The 23,728-nt window shown below is 40.6% G+C and overlaps 1 protein-coding gene across 1 annotated transcript in view; it reads left to right on the forward strand.

The window, feature by feature from the left end:
* Window positions 1-23,728, forward strand: part of MSH2 (mutS homolog 2) — a 231,687-nt gene that overhangs the window by 164,435 nt on the left and 43,524 nt on the right. Inside the window, exon 10 of the mRNA XM_029593377.1 lies at window positions 5,351-5,501. Coding sequence (XP_029449237.1) covers window positions 5,351-5,501 — 151 coding nt within the window. The remainder of the gene's footprint in view (window positions 1-5,350; window positions 5,502-23,728) is intronic.

Genomic DNA, 23,728 nt, shown 5'->3' on the forward strand with positions numbered 1-23,728 from the left:
TGCCAGGAGCTACTGGTTAGTTGCTACACAGAGGCAATGCCAAGCCAGGTGACAGACTCTGGCCATGCCTGTAAAGTCACAGTGCTGGTATTTCTGGCCCTTCCCCAAATTAAAGACCCACCTCAGGTTCAGGTACTCTCACCTTGGGCAGCCTGTAACTGACTTGCCTTTGACTAACCCCAACTTATAAGCTGTGGCCACTATATGCTCACTCATCTAAATATTACCTGTTGAAAGGCCTTTCTTAAAGCATTTAGGAGAAAGCTTTGCCCCTTGTCAGACCATTGAACCCCATCAGAATGAAAAAGCTCTATGCATTCACTGGATAACCATGCATGTAGTCTATCATGACAGGTGATGAAGTTGCTGAACATAGGACATGGGTGTCAGGCCTTAGTGACATAAATGTGATATGGTTTTGGTATCTGCAGGCGGCCAGGATTGTCTCCCCAAGGGAATGACTAAAATTTCAGGAGGCACTGACCTGACTAGCAGCTGACATAAAAACGGAGTAAGCTGATCCCAGAGTATTCCTCTCATGGCCTGCCCTCAAAATTATACATCTTGAGTCTGTAGGACCAAATTGGGGTCCTACTTTGCCATTTCTTGCCCGGAGCTCTGCCTTAAAAACAAATGAAGGACTCATGATCTAGGACATCCATTGCCACTGGTTATAATCTGCAAGAGACAAAAGAAGGAGCAATTGTTAATTGAGGATTTGTCATGGATTTACCATTCACTTGTTGGACAGAGGACAACTAAGCTGCAGGTTGCCATCTACTGATGTACTTTATGGTGGCCTTAGATAAACCTGATTTGGGACACTGGATGCAGTGTCAATCCTGAATGAATGGGTCCTAAATTATTCTGGCTGTAGCTCTGCCATACTGATGGCTTGCTTTAGGGGTTGCATTAAATTGAAACTTGCTCAGGAGTAAAGGTTAGCATGCATCAAGAATCATTGCCCTCCTATAAGCCTGATGCAATATTTAAATGAGATGGTGCATGAAAAGGGACATGCTTGGGAGAAATTGTGTGTCCCTAATGCTCAAAATCATTGGGTGCCCAGGAGACATGGCTGTGCTTACATATTGCTACAGGCACTCAATACAATTGATGTGGGCATTCAAGAAAGAATTAATGTAATGGATTGATAAAAAAAACTTTTTAGAACACCAACTCTGTTTGCTGTGGCCATTAATGCCTATGTCCCACAGTCCTTGAATATTTCCATCACACAGGTTAAAGCCTAATGAGATGCATCCCAGGATACAAAAACAGCTCTGATGTGCTGGTGAGTTCATTGAAAGACCTGTTCAATAGATCCTTGGAGATGGGAGTGGTGCTACAAGATTGGAGAAGTGCAGTTGTGGTCCTGTTTCGTAAAAGTGATAGCAGAGAAAAGGCTGAAAACTACAGGCTGGTTAGCCTTACCTTGGTGGTGGAAAAATTGAGAGACTCTACTGAAGAAAAGGATAGTGAACTATCCACAATCCAGTGGATTGCAAGATCCAAGCCAACGTGATTTTACCAGGGGAGGTTCGTGTCTGATGAAAACGATTTTTTTTTTGATTGAGTGACTAGAGAATTAGATCAGGGATGAACACTTTGAGTGAAATGACAGAGGGGTTAGAAGGAAAAGTTTATTTTTGCACACATTAAGATCTGCAACAGAATGGACACATCTGAAGGAGTAGAAAATGAGAAGCTATCTAAGAAGGCTTAAAGAGTGGTCTTAGTTTTGGTAGCTAGGATTCAATGCCAAGAAGTCCAATGTCATGCAATTGGGATGCAGTAATCCATCCAAAGGAGGGGTGTACGTGATGGGGAGTGAAAGACTGATGTGCACAGGTCAAGAGAGAGTCCTCGGATTGATGGTGTCAGATGATCTGAAGATAGAAAAACAATGTGATGGGCAGTGACTAAGGCAAGAGGGATAATGGGTTGCATAGAGAGGTATAATCAGCAGGAAAAAGGAGGTGATAATGCCCTTGTATAGGTCATTGGTGAGGCCTCATTTGGAATACTGTTTTCATTTCTGGAGACCATATCTCAAAAGAACAGGATGGAAGAGGTCCAGAAAGAGGCAACCAGAATGGTATGGGATCTGCACTGAATGCCATATGAGATGAGACTGAAGAACCTAAATATGTATACCTGGAAGAGCAGAGATGCAGGGGATGTAGACTTTTAAATACCTGAAAGGTATTAATGATGCACATGAATTCTTTTCTGATGAAAAGGAAGCTGTAGAACTAGGGGTCATGTTACGAAACTCCAAGAGGGTAGACTTAGGAAATATTTCTTTGCAGAAAGAGTGGTAGATGCATGGAATGCCCTTGGAAGAGGAGTGAAGACCAAGTATGACAATGGAATTGAAAAGGGCATGGGATAAACACAAAGTAACCATAGTGGCTAGAGAATGGAAATGACGAGATGGTGTAACCTTTGGTAACTTTTGGTAAAACATTTCTGCATGTGAGTAACTTGCACTGAGTGTCAGTTACTACCCTTAACAGAAGGCGTGGGATTAAGCTGCATGGAGTAGCAGTTACGGACATAAACAACTTGCTGAGCACATTTAATGTACCAATTGCGTCTTTGTCGTCATTTCCTGTGTTTGTTACTGTCCAAGATGGCATACTGCATGGTTGCCTTGTCTCTCGATCTCCCTGCCTTAGTCAAGCAAGGAATCCAGAATTGCACTACTAAATTTGAGTTGCTGGTTTTTGTCTCAATCCTGAGCTCTTGCCAAAAATGTTTTTTGAATGCTGCAGCTAAAAAGCTTGATTCAGCTAATAAAAAAAACTTTTGTTGTTGCAATGCAGTATCTTGCAGTGAGATGTGAGAGGGTCAGAGCACTTACTTATTTGCCAATGTTAGCACCATGGGAAAGCGAGGAGGAGGCAGGGCAACAGCCAGACTGCTCCTGCTTATAAATCCCACACTGCCCGGCTTATTTTTCTCCTGAGTATCTGAACTGCCCAGCGGGATGATAGCCTCTCTTCTGTCCCTTCTCTCTTTTCCCATCAGCATTTCAAGTTAAGAACATAAGAATTTGCCATACTGGGTCAGACCATCAAGCCCAGCATCCTGTTTCCAACAGAGGCCAAACCAGGCCACAAGAACCTGGCAATTACCCAAACACTAAGAAGATCCCATGCTACTGATGCAATTAATAGCAGTGGCTTTTCCCTAAGTAAACTTGATTAATAGCAGTTAATGGACTTCTCCAAGAACTTATCCAAACCTTTTTTGAACCCAGCTACACTAACTGCACTAACCACATCCTCTGGAACAAATTCCAGAGCTTAATTGTGCGTTGAGTGAAAAAGAATTTTCTCAGATTAGTCTTAAATGTGCTACTTGTTAACTTCATGGAATGCCCCCTAGTCCTTCTATTATCCAAAAGTGTAAATAACCGATTCACATCTACTCATTCAAGACCTCTCATGATCTTAAAGACATCTAACATATCCCCCCTCAGCCATCTCTTTTCCAAGCTGAACAGCCCTAACCTCTTCAGCCTTTCCTCATAGGGGAGCTGTTCCATCCCCTTTATCATTTTGGTTGCCCTTCTCTGTACCTTCTCCATCGCAACTATATCTTTTTTGAGATGCAGCAACCAGAATTGTACACAGTATTCAAGGTGTGGTCTCACCATGGAGCGGTACAGTTGAGAGGTGGGGGGGAGCTGTCTGGAACAGCACAGTGGGGACCATTAGGAGAACTGGTGGCATGCTGGCGAACGACCTGGGACTCTTTCAACTCCCTTGTCCCCTCTGGGTGTACAGACGCCATGTTATTCACCTGGCACATTTTTCTTGTGTTTTTAAATGTTGTCCAATCTGGTCCATTATGTGGTGACGTAGGGAGAGTGAATCAATTGGGGTTTATGGTTACTTTTATTTTTATTTATTTTGTTTTGAAATTATGTATTGCTGTATGATTTGTTCTAAATATTCATGAATTGTATTAATTTATATTTTTTCATAGTGTTTTGATTGTTTTGGTTTTTTTTAACGATGCATTGCTACTTATTTTATTCCTATGCTTTGTAAACTGCTTTAGGTTGGACTACGTCTAAAGAAGGCAGTATACAAGTATAACATAACATGTCCCATAGGCTTCAACAAGGGCATGCGTAAGCATTTTAGAGCTATAATGGAATACGTTTTTTCTGATTTCTTGCTGAATGAATATTAACACATTTTTCCTTTTTAGTAACTTAGGTTGTAATTTAAGAGTACAAACTATAATATGATAGAACATATGAAGATACAGCAAGTGCATTTTATCTTCCAGCATAAGTTGAGAGCATTGGCCAAAAAATGTGGCCAAAAAACCTTTTCTAGCTGCATTCCCAGCAAATAGAATCTACTCCTTGAGTTTCTAATCAAAACTCCCTTGTGCTTAGCATTATAATTCCTGAACATAGTACTATCCCTTACCCCTGAACTCCATATGAGTTCAGGGGTAAGATTCCCGATCCTTAATCATTCTGCCTTTACCTCTGGGTTTTTAAGACGTGTTCTCTATTACATTGCAACTGCTGGGTGGTTATCACTTGTGTAATGTGGATGTTTCTAATAAGCCAGTCAGCATCCTCTTGCTAGGCCAATTTATAACGAGATGGTAAAGAATGCTGCTGAAAACGTATTGAGAATGATGGCAAAGAACAGGTAACATTGTTAGGGGATGGCCTTTTGTTTGAAATGGGAAATTTTCTGTGGAATTTCCTGTTTCTCTTTTTTTTAAAAATTAAACAAAATTTCATTTGTTTTCATTTTGCTTTCAAACGGCCACCACTAAAGCCTTCTCAAAATACACCTTACCCTGGACTCCCCCCCCCCCCCCACCCACCCCCAACTGCGTACCCACCTGCAGGTTTAAGGGGCAGGAGTAATCCCCAGTCATTTCTGCCCTGCTTAGTTTTTTGTTCCAAAATGGTGCCAGTAGGCCTTGAGGCTGGCACCATTTTGTTGTGTGGAGGAATCTGTACCTCCCTATAGAAGTCGGGATTGCTTCTGCCCTTCAACCCATGGGGGTGAGTTAAGTGGTTGGAAGGCAAGGGGACAGGGCAGACTGCAGATTTTTTTTTTTTTTCTTTTTGGTCTGTTTCAGTTTTTTTCATTCGTTTTGTTTTGTTTTAAAGAGACAAAACATAACAAACCAAAATGGAAAAAAAATAAAAAATGAAATGAAAAAAATGTTGTGTGCACACCCCTAATTGTTTTATGCCCATTCGCAAGAAGCTTGTGCCTGTTTTGCATCTATAAATGGAACCCACAGAATTTTAAGTGTATTGTGGTGGTGCAATAATGTATGTTCTTGTTCTTTCACAAAATAGGCTTGGAGGCTGGTAAGACTATAAAACTGGAGTCCACCTCTCAGTTAGGACATTACTTCCGTGTCACCTGCAAGGAGGAGAAAGCCCTGCGAGGCAACAAGAAATTCAATACTATAGATATTCAGAAGAATGGAGTGAGATTTACCAACAGGTATTGGTGCACCTCATTCGCTTTAAATGGTGTGGCTGTGACTGGTCTGATAACCATTCAGGCCGATGCAGTATTGGCGCGTAGAAAGCAGGCGCTCAACCACCTTTCCTGGGCACCCGATGTCAAATTTAAATGACCTGCCGTGCTAAAAAGGATGCACTAGGGAAAATTGTGTCCGAGGCGCGTCCTTCACATCGGGCACTTAATTTATTCACCCCTTCACTTATTGCCAATTGGTCCGTTCAGTGTCACATGTCAGTGAAAGGACCCATCACCTTTCAGAAGGCTGTCCTGAAAGGGGATTGGTCCTTTTCACTGACAAATGTCAGTGAAAAGGACCAGTCGAGAACAGCCCTGCTGGAGGAGGGTCTTCGCCAGGCTTCCTGGCCAAGAGGGAGAAGATTTGTAGTCGGTCAAGGGCAGTTTTACGGTAAGGACCTCGATTTCCCAAATTCAGATACTGGACCCCTGGGTCTGACCCTGACCGCTTGGCCCATTGGGCCAGACCTTGGAGATGGTCAGACCATTTTTTTTAATGACCCTTTTCTGTTCCTCCGACTTAATATTATCATACTATTAAGTTGGAGGAAGTACAGAAAAGCAGTGCTTTCTGTTTTTCTGTACACTTTTTGGGCTCCTCCAAAATTAACGCCTGCTCAAGGCAGGCGTTAATTTTGGAGAGTAAAAATGTACGAATCAGGTGCAAATTTTTTTGTTTTTTGTGTCGGGGGAAATAGCTAATAGCTCTCATCAACATAAATGTAGATGTGATGAGCGTGTGAGTGGGCGTGCATTTTTGATGTGCCACCCTCCGTTTTGCATTGGGGGTTATGGACGCGCATGTTGAGCAGTGCGCTGTGGCCGTGCGCTGTGGCCGTGCGCTGTGGCCGTGCGCTGTGGCCAGTGCACGGTACTGCATCGGCCTGAAAATCTGCTTGTTGGGTTGGAGATCCTGTTTCAAGTGTCACTGTCGCCATAAATGAGGATTCCCCAGCATGCCTTCCTGTTGCTTTCCAATGATACAGAAGTGGCAAGAAGAACTGGAGAGAGCAAGTGGCTTCAACCTCAACCAAATCATTTTAAGATCTGATGTGTAGCAGCAGTGCATGTGGTGGGTTTTGATTGTGAGTAAACAAGCTGTGGAAGTCCATCTGTAGCTTTCAAGCATAAGAATGGAATAATTGCCTTATAGAAAGTGTAGTATAAGTTAATAAGGAACAAAAACATGAATTGCTGAGTTTGTGGTTCAGCAAAGTATTTGTAGTCAGCTAAGACTGTTATGGCACCAACACATAAACGTTTTGCTAGAGCAGCTTGATAGAAAGCAAATTATTTCTCTTTCATTTACTTATATAATGACATCTCTTGTTACTTGCTAGTTGCTCTCCGACCTCACTCATGGCCTAATAAAGCAGCTCAGTGTCAAAACCGTTCTGTGATTAGCTTGCAAGCACGTTGTAGCACTAGTTTTGAAGGATTACAAAAATGTATTTAAAAAAACAAAGCCAATTCTTTAGGAATTGTCATTGCACAGGCTGTATACTCTGCATATATGGGACCAGCAGAAAGTGTTTGGCGGAAATGGGTGAGTGTTCTATTCTCTGAGTGCATTGATACCTTGGGTCTGATTGGTTTCTGCACCTTAAGAAATGTCCGTTAGCCTCTTTCCCTATGAATTGAAAGGTGAAGCAAATGAGGCCATGGGACAGAGGTAAAATAAAGCTTACTGAAGTCAAAACTGAAAGCGAGTTATGCTGTTACTTAAAGCCATATGGTGTGTACTTAACATTCTGTGCACCATAATTTCATCAAAACTAAAACTAATTTGTGGTTGTATAAAAAAAATATATATATATTTTAAGCTAAGCGAGGGAGGCCTTGAGTGACCCAAGAAATGGATTGTAATATAAATGACACCTTACTGTATAAAAAAAATCAATTACGGGGAATAAGTTTTTCAGTCTTCCTAAAAGAAATCAAATTAAGTTATGCGTTGCCCTTGTTCTTTCTTAGTATCTACTGCAAAAATGTTCTTCCTGGAATGCATAGTAATTATGGATTATCTATAAAAGCAGGAGTGAACGAAACTCTATTTGAAATTTTAATGGCATTCAGTAAGTAAGGCCTTCATGAAATGTATTTATTGGTAAAAGGAGACCTCCTTGAACTAAACTTCATAATTGTCCCAAATTATTTATTAAAAACCAGGTTATCATTTTAAACTATGTAATTCTCCCATCTTAATATTAAACTCCAAACTGCAAATGGATCCACTGTTTGTATAGAGTGCATGGATATTTGACTTGCAGAAGCAGATTAATCCTCTGTATCTGTTCTTGTTTACACTGGTGAATAAATTTGTAGCTGCATGCCCAACCGAATGGCTTGTATCAATCATTCATGGCTTTTGTTAAGCCAGCACAATGAAATTTTAATGTTGGCAGAAGCAACGCGTGTAGCAACTGCACTTGATATGGCAGTGTCATTCCTATCTCAAAGGAGAATTCTATGGCTATGTAATCATTCTTCTGTTTTGTACCATTTTCTGGGTGAATGATGCTAAAATTATATGGTTGTTAAATTACATTTCAAAGATCTACCCAATTTCAAAATATAATGGCTAGTATTTAGGATTTCTGTACAAGTTAGTTTTGCTACTGGGTGTTTGACATACCACTTTGTCACAGCAGAAAAAAGTTTAGATAAGCCTAAATTTGTTCTATTCTGTTTTAATTTCCATCTGGAGCTTACCACCTTCTATTCATAATAATCCAAATATACCTCCAGAGATTATTAACGCTTTGCAAGCTGGAAGACTTGGATCCACTATTTTTGTTGCTAATCTTTATTTCAAAGTTGGCTGGAAGAAACTCAAGGAGGTATTCTCCATGGTGGGAACTGTGAAAAGAGCAGACATAAAAGAAGACAAGGATGGCAAGAGTCGAGGCATGGGAACTATCACCTTTGAGCAAGCTTTTGAAGCAGTTCAGGCTATCTCTATGTTCAATGGACAGTTTTTATTTGATAGATGACAAATCAATCCCTCAGGATGATTTCCGTTTAATGGAAAGTAAGACACAGCTGCCTCATGGACTTGGAGGTTTTGGAATGGGACTTGGACTAGGTGTACAACCCATTAATGAAACACATTTGAGCATGGGCAGTGGAATGGGAAACATGGGTTCAGGAGATATGGGGATGGATGGTCCAAGTTTTGGAGGAATGAATAGAATGGGAGGAGTAGGATTTGGTGCAATGGAAGGCATGAATATGGGATTTGGCGGAATGAACAGAATGGCAGATATGTTCCGTGGTGGACCTGGAGGAAGCATGGATTGAGACTTCTGTCGCAGTGATATGGGGATGGCCCGTGGTTTTGGAGATTCGTTTGGAGGAATGAGTAGTGCTATGGTAGGAGCTTTTGGAGGAATAGGAGCTTCGGGCCTGGGAACTGGAATGAGTAGGTTTTCTAGTTTTTACTTCAGTTGATCAGTTCATTGTTACTACAAAAAAATTCTACAGTTAACTTGTTCTTTTGAAATACTTCATTTTGTAGATAACAAGGAAATGTCAATGCCACAGTCATATAAGGAAAATATTTTCAATGCCCTATTCCCCTATGGTTCATGTTTATCCTGTATTATCTGTGGCAGCAGTTATGAGTAAAAATAAGAGGCCTTTCTTATTAAAAGGGTTATTTTAGCTCAAGACGAGTAACATCCAGGTGCAGTAGGTATTTCCCTGACCCCAGACAGCTTATAAGTCTGTACCTGAGACAATGGAGGGTGAAGTGACTTGCCCAAGGTCACAAAGAACAGAAGTGGGATTTGAACCCCGGCTTCCTTAGTTCTCAGCCTACTCTGCAAGCCAACAGGCTGCTATTACTTCTAAAATTGTCAGTGCAATACCGGCTGCTTTGATAGAAGTGTCACCAGGGACACTGGATGTGTATTTTTATTTATGTGCACACAGGACAATCTTCCCACCAAAAAAACAGTAACTGATAAATAAAATCTATATTTGATATAGGATAAGTACAAGCACAAAACATTTGTACAGCATTTAAAAAAGGGATCAGTAGGACAATGCTCTATCTTACTGTTCATAATATAAGTAGATGAATAGACTTTGGGAACTGGTTAGGTTTATAATTACTTAAGCATATAACCAGATAGACCTGAACTTTTTGGCTGAAAAAAGAAACATCTTTATAATGGAAAAAAAATTTTAGGTTCTAAAATGTAGGAAGCCATCAGGGTAGCCTTGGATTCTTCTTACTTAGAAAACTCCAGGAAATGAGTAAGCTCTAGGCTGTTTAAGGATACCCATGGTACCTGAATGTAATCTGCTTTGAAGTGCCGAAAAGCGGAATAGGAAAAAAAAGACAACTAACCATCCGCAGTTTCTTTCTGATCTTCAATGCTACATTTTAATTATTGGGAGATAAACTTTCCAGTTTGATGGTCTCGCCTCTTAAAGTTATTGCTTAAACATGGCCAATGCTATCACATTAGGGAACTTAGGGAATTTTATTAATGATAAATTGTTCCTCTTCATGGAATTCTCTAGTCCTTCAATTTTATTATGAAGGTCAAAATTATCGTTGATTGAAGAATTAAGAACAGAAGAAGTGTCATGCTGAGTCAGATCAAGGTCCGTTGAGCCCAGCATCCTGTCTCTAACAGTGGCCAGTCCAGGTCGCAAGTACCCAGGAGATCCCCATTAGTTGTTTCTTGTATTTCACTTCCAGGGATATGTGCTGGCCGTATGGACTTTTCCTTCAGGAACTTGTCCAGTCCTCTTGAACCCTACTATGTTAGTTGCTTTGACCACATCCTCTGGCAATAGATTACATAGGTTTATAATGCACTGAGTGAAAGAATACTTCCTATGATTTCTTTTAAATCTGCCAACTGCTAATGTTATTGGAAGGGGTAAATTTACCTGTTCCACCACAATCATAATTTTATAAATCTCAATCGTATTCCCTCTGTCATCTTTCCCAGACTAAAGCACTCTAAGCTATTTAGCCTTTCTCCATAAGAGAGCTTTTCCATCTCCTTTATCGTTTTTGTCACCCTTCTTTGTAACCTTTCTATGTTCGCTACATCTTTTTTGAGATGGAACTGCACACAGAACTCAAGGTGTGGTCACCCCATGGATCTATACAAAGGCATTATGATATTCTCAGTTTTGTTTTCTGTTCCTTTCCAAATAATTCCTACCATGCCATTTCTTTTTGACTGCCTCCGCATACTGAGCCAAATATTCAAGGTATTGTCCACAATGATGTCAAGGTTCTTTTCCTGGGTAGACACTCCTAACATGGAACCCAGCATGGTGTACCTGTAGTTGGGATTACTTTTCCCTATGTATTTATTTATTTAAAATATTTTATATACTGTTTTTATGCTATATGTAATCAAAATGGTTTACAATATAACATACATAAAATCACAAAATTAAATTTAATACAAGGTAAAAGACTGAGAAACTTAAAAAATACAATATATTCTTAAATAAAATGAACAAATTAAAAGCTCTAGAAAGAGGGAAAGAATGAGGACAGTGGAGCTTGACACAATTCAAAAAACAATATAGTAGAGGCAAGATTAATTGGCCTCATGTATGTTAAAAGCGCACTTAAAGAGAGAGGTTTTTAAGCTCTCTTTAAATTTGGTCCTGCTATCTAGGTGTCTAATATAGTCCGGGATGGAATTCCAAAGTTGCGGGCCAGCTGCTGAAAACGCACGGCGTCTCGTTATATCTAGACAGGCAATAATAGGAACTTGTAGAAAGTTATTTTGGGATGAGCGTAAGTTTTGGAAGGTCTATAGATGCGTAATTGGGAGCTGAGCCAAGTTGAGGTGTCGTCATTTATTAAATTATGAATAATGGAAAGAATTTTGAATTGGATCCTGAATTTGAAGGATAACCAGTGTAGAGAGGTAAAGTACAGGAGAAATATGGTTTCTACGCAACTTGCTGGTAAGGATGTGAGCTGCTGAGTTTTGAATTAGTTGTGGTGGTCAGATAGCATTTTGATGGAGCCCAAAGAACAGGGCATTACAGTGGTCTAAATTGCTAAAGATTGTTCTGAAGTCTTGATGAAAGTGTAGGTTTGAGACGTTTCAGCATGTGTAGCTTAAAGAAAGGGATTTTTGGGTTTTTTTACTGTTAGGGATATGTGGTGTGACATGGAAAGACTGGAGTCAATAGTGACTCCAAGGTTGCGGGCTTTGGACGTGATTGGTAAAAGAGTACCATTAAGATCAAGATGAGCAGGAGGTCTGCAGTCAGACATTGGGATGGAAGATAAATGTACAATTTATGTTTTTGAGGTATTAAGTTTCAGACGATTGTGAGAGCCAGGATTTTATGGTGTTGATGTATAAGGAAACCAAAGATAGAGGGTTGGACCATGATTTTGAGTACGGAACGAAAAACTGGATATCATCTGCATATATTTTGAATTGGATATTGAGACTGTCTAAAATATAGCACAATGGTAAAAGATGTTAAACAGAATGGGGAAAGTGAAGAACCTTGTGGGAATCCTGAGGAAATTGAGTAATGTGAGGATACCAGTTGAATGCAGAATGTACATTACTTTGCACGTGTCCACATTAAATTACATCTGCCATTTAGATTCCCATTCTCCTACTCTCACGAGGTATTTCTGCAGTTCACAATCTGCTTCTGTTTTAACGACTCAAAACAATTTTGTGTCATCTGCAAATTGGTCACCTCACTCGTTCCTTTCTCCACATCATTTATGAATATGCTAAATAGCACATATCCATGAGGCACTCACTCGCATCCTTTCTCCATTTGGAAAACCGACCATTTAGTCCTGTCCTCTGTTTCCTGTATTTTACCCAGTTTCTGATCCATAACAGGACACTGCCTCCGACCTTCCAGAATCTCCAGCTGCTTATAGCATGTCCCCTCAGAGTTGCATCTTTCATCAAAATCTTAGACTCAGTCTCTTTATTAAATGTACATAAATCACATAGTCAACCTGAGATAAACATTTCTAGGCTAGTTATGGGCCTCCATATCTCCTCCATGGGGTTGAGTTGTGGAGTGGTTCAAAACACGCTTCTCTTCATCTTTGTGGCTTCCGAAGGAAAGGCTGCTTCAAAACCATCAGCCCATCACTGAGTTCTCTTGGACTTATTCCTTTGACTACTCTGCAGATGGCAGGCATTACAACAGCTTCTCGTGCACTCACATTCAGGCTGCTCAGCCCTGGAAATGCAGTGCTTGACTTCAGCATCCCCATCTCCAGCTCCATTCCTGACTCAGATAAAGCTGGGCCTGATGTCTCTTCCCTAGGTGGAGCAAGTACCAGTAAAGATAAGGCAGGGGTCTGCTCCACAAATCTCTATCATCTTTGTCACTTGGTGCCAAGGGGGGCTCTCGATACCTAGTATTCAGTGAGATGTTGGCATATGGGTGGAGAGCTGCAGGTAAGGGACTTTACCTGCTTCACTCAAGGATAGTGTGGGAGCCAAACCAATGATTCATGAATTGGCCCAAAAACTGACAGAGAAGGCTCAGACGGATAATTCTTAACTTTGCCTTTTATTTTCCCCATAGTTACCGTAGATGTGAAAGGGATAAAGGAGATGATATGGCCCTAGTCTATGGAAGCTCAACTATTGAGCATTTGCCGGGTTCCACTATCTTGGATGCCTCAATTCCAAGTTTCAATGTTGCTTGACAGATAATTTTGTGTCAGACTGGCCTATTGTGTTTTCAACAATGTTTCAAAATTCTTCATGTTGCTCTGCATCTTTCCATATTTTCTTTTATCTGCCAACTGAATATTTAATTTGGTACACTTTGTTTTGTTTGTTTTTTTTGTAAAAGAGGTATGTGCAAATTGTAGAAGATGGGTTATCAGGATTGCACGTATATAAGATCTGAGCGAGCTTTGAAAAGGATCAGGTGTAGGTTATGTTCATAACATAAAGATGAAACCCTTCCTTGTTCAAACACTGTTCTTTCAGTGCTGTAATCTGTGACTGTAGTTCAAAGAAGATGCAATTATGAGTCCTTACAAATAGCTCTTTGCTACTTTAATCATAGTCCTTTTTTGTTGAACAAATAGAAACAGAGTATATATCAAAGCCAGTTTTGTTTGTTTCATGGGAAAAAAATGTAAAAAGTGGTCTGCCTGTTAGAAGGATAAGCTTTTGCTGACAAAAGACAGTTTTAATAATAGGAGACCTACAGTCCATAATGTTTATCCTTTACTATTCAGTACTGAAGTCATGGAATACCATTAGTTGTTAGAACTCTTATCTCCCTTTCACTGTCTCGCTGACTATGATGTGACTTGTTCCAAATATCCTCTATGTGAAGAAATGTCTCCAAATTTGTTTTAAAAGTCCCGTGCCACTTGACTATTGTCTTTTGATTCTTTTCTGTTTATTTTATAATAATATTAGGGGTTCTAGGTAATCATTTCAGCACAACTGCACGTGTGCATGCTGCAATGCATGTAAATAGTGTGGGAGGGTGGATCCCAGCAGGAGAAAAAAACGCTGCATGGGAGAGACCACAGAGACTGCTGGACGGGTATTAATTGCATGCTTCAGTGGTTTTGGACAGGCATTGAGTCAGCGATGGAACTGGTAGAAACAGCCAAGTTCCAGTGGCAGACAAGATTTATTTATTTATTTATAACTTTTTATATACCGAGGTTCAATTAACAAGATTAATTATCACTTCGGTTTACATTACAACCAGCAAAAAATAACAGAGACAAAGTCTTGTTTTACAATGAACAGGGTAGAAGTAACCTGGATAAACATAAAATGGGTGAAGCAAGTATAGAGAATTGGGTCTGTATAACTTGGGCGAAAAGCAGGGACATTAAATAGGGGAGGACTATGAAGGCCTCAAGTTGGAAAGAGTACTCATGATGCGGATAAGAACCAAGGCTGAAGTGAGTAGTTATGGGAAGGCTTGTTCGAATAACAAGATCCATTCAGACTCCTATCAGGGCTTTACAGTATTCCCAGTCAGTGATGGTATGGGCGGGGACAGCAAGCAGAGAAGGTGCAGGCAAACAAATCCTGTGAAACGAGCCACCAGCAAACACCTGCTCACATGATCAAGGAAGTAGAGGGAGGACGGACAAATGTAGAGTGTGCAGGAGGGAGGCAGAGAGGGTGAGGAAGTAAACAGAGGATGCCAAAGTAGAGAGTGCAAGAAGTGTCTACCCCACACTCTTCCATGCCCCACCACACTCCAGTCACAGATGACCCACATACACAGCTCTGTCCCCACTCTACATCATCCAGCCCTTCTTATCACCACATACCACAGAAATTTTTCCTCTGGCACCTTTCCACATGTTCCCACCTTTCCACAGCCCCTCACGGCACGCTGCACTGCTAAGTGATTCTGAACACTCACCCCACTGATACCACCACCACACGCTACCCACTCCCTCCCCTCACACTACTGAGACCACCACCCTCAAATCACCCCACACAACCTCTCTGCACCACTTACTCACTGTACACAATCACCCTCTCACACCATTGACAGCGTCACCACCCAAAATGCACCGTACACCTCCATCTCTAAACAATCACCCGCAAATCCAGTCACAACACTCAAACTCCCCAAAGCCTAATCTCTCCCAGCAACTCACTCCCTCACATCATGAAAGCATTCCCTCAGTCTTGCAGCCTCCCTGCATATACCCCTAACCACAGCCACGTCTACATGCACACACCACTGAAATTCGTGTGGTAGCAAAAATAAAAATGACTATTGCCATATCGCACACACCTCACGCACACAACCACTGCTGCCACCCCACACCACACACCTTGCCCACACATCCACCACCTTGCCCACAAACACATCTCACATGCTGCTGCCATTACCCCTCTCACACACGCCTTCGCCATCCCTTCATCCACACAAATTATCTTTCACACACCGTCCCTATCAACCCCTCTGCGCTCACACCACCACTGCCACACACACCACATGCATACCACCCCTACACTCCTTCTGCACATTCCCCTACTGACTTACAGGCTGATACAGTACAGTGGCTCCAGTGGAGCGTACTGTTTGCCCGCGTTTGGGCACGGGTTTTCGACGCGCTAGCTTTACCCCTTATACGGCTGTGCCCCTGCTCGCTTTGCTCACCAACTAACAGGCCGATACAGAAAAACATGCGGGAGAGTCGTATAAGGGGTAAAGCTAGCGCGTCAAAAACGCGTGTCCAACCCCCCCCCCCCCCCCCCCGAAACTAATAGCGCCCGCAACATGCAAATGCATGTTGATGGCCCTGTTAGTTATTTCCGCGCGATCCAGAAAGCAAAATGTGCAGCCGAGCCACACATTTAACTTTCAGAAATTGACGCCTGCCAAAGGCTGACTTTAATTTCTCCTGGTGCAGAAAAAAACTGCTTTTCTGTACACCCTCCGACTTAATATCATAGCGATATTAAGTCGGAGGCCTCAAAATAACATTAATAAATAAAAAAAATTTAAAATCGGCCCGTGGGTCGGAAGACGAACGCTCATTTATGCCGGCAACTGTTTTCCAAACCGGTGGCTGTCAGCGGGTTTGAGAACAGACGCTTACCCTCCCTGCACATCCACTCACCCCAACACCACACACTATCGACATATGCCTCCACAAACTCTGGTTATACTCAGCTCCCCACACTCACTCACCTCATTGTACCATTTCCACTGCCATATACCTCCCAGTCAGTCATCCATCACCTCTTAATCCAGTGACCTTACACCACTTTTATTTTATTATTTATTTATTTAGAATTTTTCTATACCGACATTCTTGAACAAAATATCAAATCATATCAGTTTCCATATAACAGAACAGTTGCGGCTATGGCGTTACATAGAACAGACGCTGACAGCCGCCGCTCCTGTCAAAAAAGAGGCTCTAGGGATGCGCTAGTGTCCCTAGCGCCTCTTTTTACTGCGGGCCCTAATTTGTATAGGCCACCTTCCTGAATCGTGCGCCCAGGAGAGTGGCCTGTGCGCGCGCTGGCTCTCCCTCGTGTTTTTCTCTATCGGCATGTTAGTTGGTGAGCAAAGCGAGCAGGGGTACAGCCCCTAGTATCATATTAATTTTGTAAACTGCTTTTTTTGTATTTATAGGTTATGCAGTATATAAACTATTTAAATAAATAAAATAGCCTACTGTCTATGCTGTCTCCCAGAATGCAGGCTTCCTTTTGTTGTATACTGCCTTAAGCTAAAATGTTTTTTTTTTCCTGTTCTAAAGCTTCTGGGGATTTAGATCAAACATTCTGCTCTTACATATTTCATTTCTTTCCTAATTGTATCCATTATTCAGTTTTACTTGTATCTTCATTACTGTAATGCCTTTTTCTGATGTGCACCAAACTACAAATAGTTTAAAACACTGATAGACGAGGGCCCTGTGGGACGTGTCTAATCACGTTGGTTCACAGTCCGTTTATACATTCCCTTTTGACAGCTTCCAGGGTCCTTTTCCTGTATAAGACTGTTGAAAACAATCACTCCTAGAAATATTGCCTCAGTCAAGCATTTAGGGACACCCTTTTTTTTCCAAAGGAGCTCTACCCCAACATTGTTTTCCCTTGCTCATGTAGTAGGTTTGTCTGCAAGCTTACACAAGAGACCTAGGAGGTTTAGGCAAGAGCCATGCTAGTATCGGAAGCTGTTTAGATTATTACAAAGCTTTATGCTCAGACCTAGAAAAGGAAAGCTGCTGGGTATGAAGTAATTGGGGGATATTTTGTGCTCAGCTGCACAAGCTGGTAGAGTACAAATGAGGACGAGGATAAAGACTGTCCTGGTACCTTACGAGCAGTCATGTTTTATGGCTAGCAAGTGGGATGTATCTTTGCTGTATGGATGGATTGGATGGGCCGATTGGTCATTTTTAGTTGTCATCTACCTTATTATGGAAGAGTATTACAGGGAATGGGCCACTCTACACATGCTTTGTCCTGATACACTTCCTCTAAGCACCCGCCAACTACAGTCCAAGTCCAGATGCTGGGCTTGGTGGACCTTGGTCTGACTTAATTTTGACAGGTTTTATGTTCTTGCATACTCACATACATTTGTTAATGATAAATACTAGATTCAGGGAGGGAAAACTGTTGTATATATTTATTTAATTTACTGCATTTATTTTCCGCAACTTCCATAAAAAAAAAAATCTGTGCATATATTAAAAATAATTCTCGATCATAAAACACATATCAGATACAGATAAAATAAATACAATGGAAATATATAAAATCCATACTATTTATATAATTTTTTGATAGTACAATAAAACTAGAAAATCAAATCAGTAGAAAATTGCTTAAATATCTCACATTTAAATTTTTCCCTAAATAATTTAAAATCCTCTTCCAATCTAAGCTCAACATCTAATGTGTTCCATAACACTGGATCCATTTGCGAAAAGGCTCTACTTCTAACTTTATTTATTTAAAATTATTTATTGACTGCACCTTCCCAGGATCAAGGCAGTTTGTAAAAGTAAGAACATATATAAAATTAGGACATAAAACATAATAAAATAAAAAAAAAAGACTGCTCAGATCAGGTTTGATCAATTAACATTAAGCAACAAAAGTTGCTATAGCTATTTACTAGTTTAGAGCCTCAAAAGCTTTTTGAAGAGCCATGTTTTCAGTTCTTTTTTGAGCACTTTGATAACTTTCGTATTTCTGAGCTGTTCTGGCATAGAATTCCACAGAATAGGTCCGGCAACAGAGAATGCATGACTGCTGACTGTGACAATCTTTCACATTTGGCAATGCTAAAAGGCATTGATGCTCAGAGCAAAGAATATGAGTCTGTGTGTACAGTTTAATCAATGTAGCCAATGGATGACTGTACTTTTATGGCTTTAAATAAGAGTTGAGACCTTAAACCTTACTCGCTCAGCTATAGAAAGCCAGTGTAATATGCTCATGATATTTTGTGCCCATCAAAACCCTTGCTTTCCCATTCTGAACTAACTGCAAGATCCGAAGTGGCGTCTTAAGCAAACCTAAAAAAAAAAAAAAAAAAAGAGAATTTCTCCATTTTTGTTCGGACAAATGCTTGAATAACTTACAAAAATCAGAGGGAGTTAATAAACATTTCTATGGATGAATCATCTGTAATTTATAAAATGAAGACTTTGTGACAAAACGCATGTGACTTCAGTTTTAAGTCTGTATTTGTACAACCAGATTTCTAGCTTCTCTCATTATTGGAATAACTCTATCCCCCAAATCTAATCTCCTGCTCATCATCTTAGATGAACAACTGACTTATAAACTAAGGGGGTAGATTTTCAAAGGCCCGTGCATGCATCCATGTGCACGCGGTTCCCGGCGCGTGCACATGGACGCAGCGATTTTATAACATGCGCACATCGCTGTACGCAAGTTATACGATTCCTGCATGCATGTGTGGGCAGGCGGTGTCTTGCACGTGCAAGGGGGGATTTTAAAAAATAACATGCGGCACCACGATGGGGGCCTGTGCCAGTTCTTTCCCAGTCTGCCATGATTAAGGAGTGAACTGAGAAGGAACTTTCCTATCCCCCTACTTAGCCTTCCTCCCTATTCCCCTCTCCTCCCAGACTCCTAAACCTAACCTAACTATTGTAATTTATTTTGTTTTAGAACTTACCCGCTCCTCTGAGCAGGAGTAAGTTTGATAGGTTCACAGTAATGGAGTAAATGTCAGCAGAAAAACCCCCAAGTGGTCCATCCAGTCTGCCCAGCAAGCCTTTTTTTGTTTTACTTTTTAGGGTACTTGTTGCTCTGGGAAGGTTACCCTAGCCAACACAGGACCATATAACCGAAACTCTAGCAGACTTACATTGGTTACCCATCGAATACAGGATAAAATACAAGGCCTTATGCACCATACACAAACTAATATATGATAAAGAAGCAGACTGGCTAAACACAGCCTTACGAGTACACGTTCCACAAAGAAACCTCCGCTCAGCAAACAAAGCACTACTAACAATCCCTTCAGTAAAGTCAGCAAAATTAACCCAAGTGAGAGAAAGGGCTTTATCATTGGCTGGGCCCATACTATGGAACGCGATGCCCCCTGAACTCAAATTACAGAATAATCTCAAAACTTTTAAGAAAAATTTAAAAACATGGCTCTTTAAAAAAGCCTTCACTAAAGAGTCTGGAGGGTAGAGAATGAAAGTACACGGAAACGCAGATGAGAATGATTTCACGCAATCCTACATTTAAGAAGTAATATCTCAAAGAGATAGTAACTCAATAACATACCTGGACTTGACCAACATTACTCAAATAATGATTTTATTTATGAAATTGTAACCGAACTTTATTGGCACCTGTTAGAATGTACGATATCCTACATTTACTTACCTTAGTCTATGTGCCTATTTGTAAACCGTTGCGATGGTATATAACTTAGCGACGGTATAGAAAAGTTTTTAAATAAATAAATACCCTTTTCTTTGGCTCCATTATTTAATTCTCTGTGCTTATCCCATGCCCTTGTGAATTCCTTTACCATCCTTGTCCTGATACCTCTTCTGGGAGGGCGTTCCATGCATCCACCACCCTTTCTGTGCAGAAATACTTGCTGATATTGGTTCTGTTTCAAAACCCTTGGAGCTTCATATTATGGCCCCTTGTTCTACAGTTTTCTTTCCATCAAAAAAGGTTTGACTCCTGTGTATTAATACCTTTTTGGTATTTAAAAATCTGTATCATATCTTCCAGCCTCTCCTTTTTTTCAGTGTATACACCTTTAGTCTTTCAGTCTCAAAACTGTCAGGAGAAAAAATATATTCTTGGGTTTTGAACCAGGGTCTGTCTGATTCAGGGCCAGGGTTTTACTCAGAAAAAGCCAACTCTGGCATAAAGATATCTGATCCATTCCTCTCTCATGGGACCCATTCCCAGGCTTTTCAATTTGTTTACAAGCCTCCTATTTAGGACCGTATCAAAAGCTTTGCTGAAATCCAGATAAATCATATCAAGGGCTCTTTTTTTTAAATCTAATTTTCTAGTCACCCAATCAAAAAAGCCAATCAGATTTGCTGGCATGATCTTCCTCTGGTAAAATCATGTTGCCTTGGATCATGCGGATAGTTCACTTTCCTTTCCTTCAAAAGTGGTCTGTTAGTTTTCCCACCACCGAGGTTAGGCTAACCAGCCTGTAGTTTCCAGGCTCCTCTCTGCTACCATTTTTGTGCAGTGGGACCACAATTGCCCTTCTCCAATCCTGCGGCACCACTCCCATTTCTAAAGATGTATTGAACAGATCTTTCAGTAGACCCGCCAGCACCTCTCTGAGCTCCTTCAATACCCTGGGATTTATATCATCTAGTCCCATGGCTTTGTCTACTTTGTTTCACTAGTTCCACCCACACACTTTCTTCCGTAAATGGAGTGGTATCTTGTCCACTCCCATTTGTACTCTTGGTGAACACTGAAATGAAATGTTTGTTTAATATTTCTGCTTTTTCCTCATCTTTTTCCACACAATGGCCCTGGTTTCTTTTCAGTTTTACCATACTTCTCCTAGCCTTCCTCCTTTCTCTGATATATCTGAAAAATGCTTTGTCACCTTGCTTTGCCTCTTTGGTGATCTTTTCTTCCACTCGAGCTGTTTTCAGTTCTGATTTCTTTCTGCTTCACCAGATATTCTTTCCTGTGTGCCTCTTTTCGAGTTCCTTTCTACTTTTTGAACGCTGATCTGTTTGCCTTTATTTTCTCTGCCACCTCTTTAGAGAACCGTATCGGTTTCTTTTTCCTCTTACTTTTATTCACTTTTCTTACATTAAGATTTGTTGCCTTTGTGTTAAATCCTTTTAGTTTAGCCCACCTTCTCCCATCCCCTCCCAGCCTTATAGCTCCTTCCCATTTTTTTCAAAGTCTGTATTTCCAAAATCCATGACTTTGATCTTTGTGTGACTTCTCTCTCTTAAGCTGCTATATCCAGTTGTGAGCACCAAGTCCAGTATCGCTCCTCCCTTTGTGGGTTCCATCATCATTTGTCTAAGCAGAGCCGTTTGAAAGACATCCACAATCTCCATACTCCTTATAGATTCTGCAGCAGGGATACTCTAATCCATATCTGGCAGATTAAAATCTCCAATTAGCGATATTTCTCCCTTCTTTCTCACCCTTTGGATGTCCTCAGCCAAATCTCTATCTAGTTCTTCTGTATGATTTGGAAGCCTGTAGACTACACCAGTGTAAATGGAAATGCCATCATCTTTTTTTTTTGGTCTGTCCACAGTGCTTCCTCCCTACCCCATACCCCCTGCATTTCAGTTCCTAAGATATTGTTTTTTACATAAAGAGCTGCTACTCTCCCTTTTTTGCCCTCTGTCTTTCCTTAACCTGGGATGGCTGTATCCCATTCAAGAGACTCATTGAACCATGTCTCCTTAATAGCAACAATATCCAAGTCCACCTTCACCATCAAGGCCTGCAAATCTGGAACTTTGTGCTCACTGTGAGCATTTATGCACATAACTTTCCAGCTTTTTTCCTTGATTTACTGCTCTTTCCAGACACCTTTTCTGTGCTTTTGCCTAAAAGTGAACTGATTTGTTCTTTTTTCCCCACCCGTTTTCTGTATTTGTATGCATTGGGTGTGACATTTCACTTCCATTGACCTCCTTCAGCCTCCCTCGTCGTTTAGTTTAAAAGCCTAATGACATTTGTTATGTGTTTCTCACTTGGGAGGTAATTTTCAAAGGAGTTAACGTGCATAAATGTAATATACTATCGTAGCAATTTTCAAAAGACCTTTACTTGAGCAAAGTTCACTTATGCGAGTAAATCCTATGGACAATTCAATATACTATTATAGCAATTTTTAAAAGCCCACTTACTCGAGTAAAGTGCATTTAGATGTATAAAGCCCAGTTTTATGCATATAAATGTATCTTAAAATCAGGCCCTTAAGATCCTTTTTCCTGCTACAGACAGATGCAGGCCAACTTTAATGTATAGACTTTTATTATGCTGTACACTGCCACAACCTCCAATATGTCCAAATCCTCCTCCTTTACATCAGATTTTGAGTCATGTATTGAAGTTGACTATATGATCTAACCTTTTCCTTCCCTTTTCATGAACAGGCAACACTTTTGAAAAGGCAATAGTCTGAGCAGTATACCTAAACTGCTTCCCTTGATTGTGGAAATCTTTTTCTTGGATGCTGTTTCTAGCAAGGTCCTTGGTCCCTAGATGGATTATAATAGTTTTAAATTCCTTACATTCATCCTTAATGGTAGTGACAGCTTGATTTGTATTTTTGCCAGCTGATGATCCTGGAAGGCATTTTGCTAGTTTTTGTCACGTGAACTGAGTCCCCAGGTTAGCACCTCTGATAATAGTCTCCCAGCAGAAGGAGCTTTCTGTTAAGGGTATTTTGTAGTTTCTGTTGGATTCTGCTCAAATTGTCTCCCAGTACAGAGGGCACATTCTGTTTTGATGATGTTTGGAATTATGTGGTCTTAGCATGTTTTGAGTGTCTCCCTTTCCAGATACCACTTAAGTGTTTCCATTTTTGGAGCATTCTCATTTTCCAGTGCAGCAAAGGTGTTTTGTATGGGTATCATTTGAGAGAGTGGGTATCTTTGTCTCAGGTCTTAGCCTTCTAGAACCCATTATAATCCGTTTGTTCATGGTTTCTGAATCCTCTGTGGGAGTGTGGGCAGATATTCTGAATGCCACATAGTTGGGAGGTTTTTTTAAACCTAGACAATTCCTCTTCAAATTCAGTCAACTCCTTTTTAATTGCAGACAGCTGAAGGCAAATAGGACAAGCATTGAGCTTCCAGATGGTCTGCTTTAAGACCGAAGTACCAAGGTTATTATGCAGAACAGCAGCCATTTATAGTTATATTTTATTACAGAACACTTGTATTGTGTTAAGGAGTTTCTAAATACTTTGTTTACCACTCAATTTTAATTACTCTTGTAAATGTGTCCAATAAAAACAAGGTAAGGACTAGGTGGGTGGGAGATAGGGAGTAAGGTGGGAAGATTTTTATGTATCAGGATACTTTGCCCAAAACTAACTTTCTTAAATGCTACTGAAATATTTTCCCAAGAAGATCGCAAGGATTCCTAAAGATGATACAACTTTTGTTTTCCCTAAAATTAGACTCTATAGGGAAAGCAGCCCTCCCATTTCTAAACACACTTAAT

This window comes from Rhinatrema bivittatum, chromosome 3 (assembly GCF_901001135.1).
Source record: "Rhinatrema bivittatum chromosome 3, aRhiBiv1.1, whole genome shotgun sequence".
In the NCBI taxonomy this organism is placed as follows: domain Eukaryota; kingdom Metazoa; phylum Chordata; class Amphibia; order Gymnophiona; family Rhinatrematidae; genus Rhinatrema; species Rhinatrema bivittatum.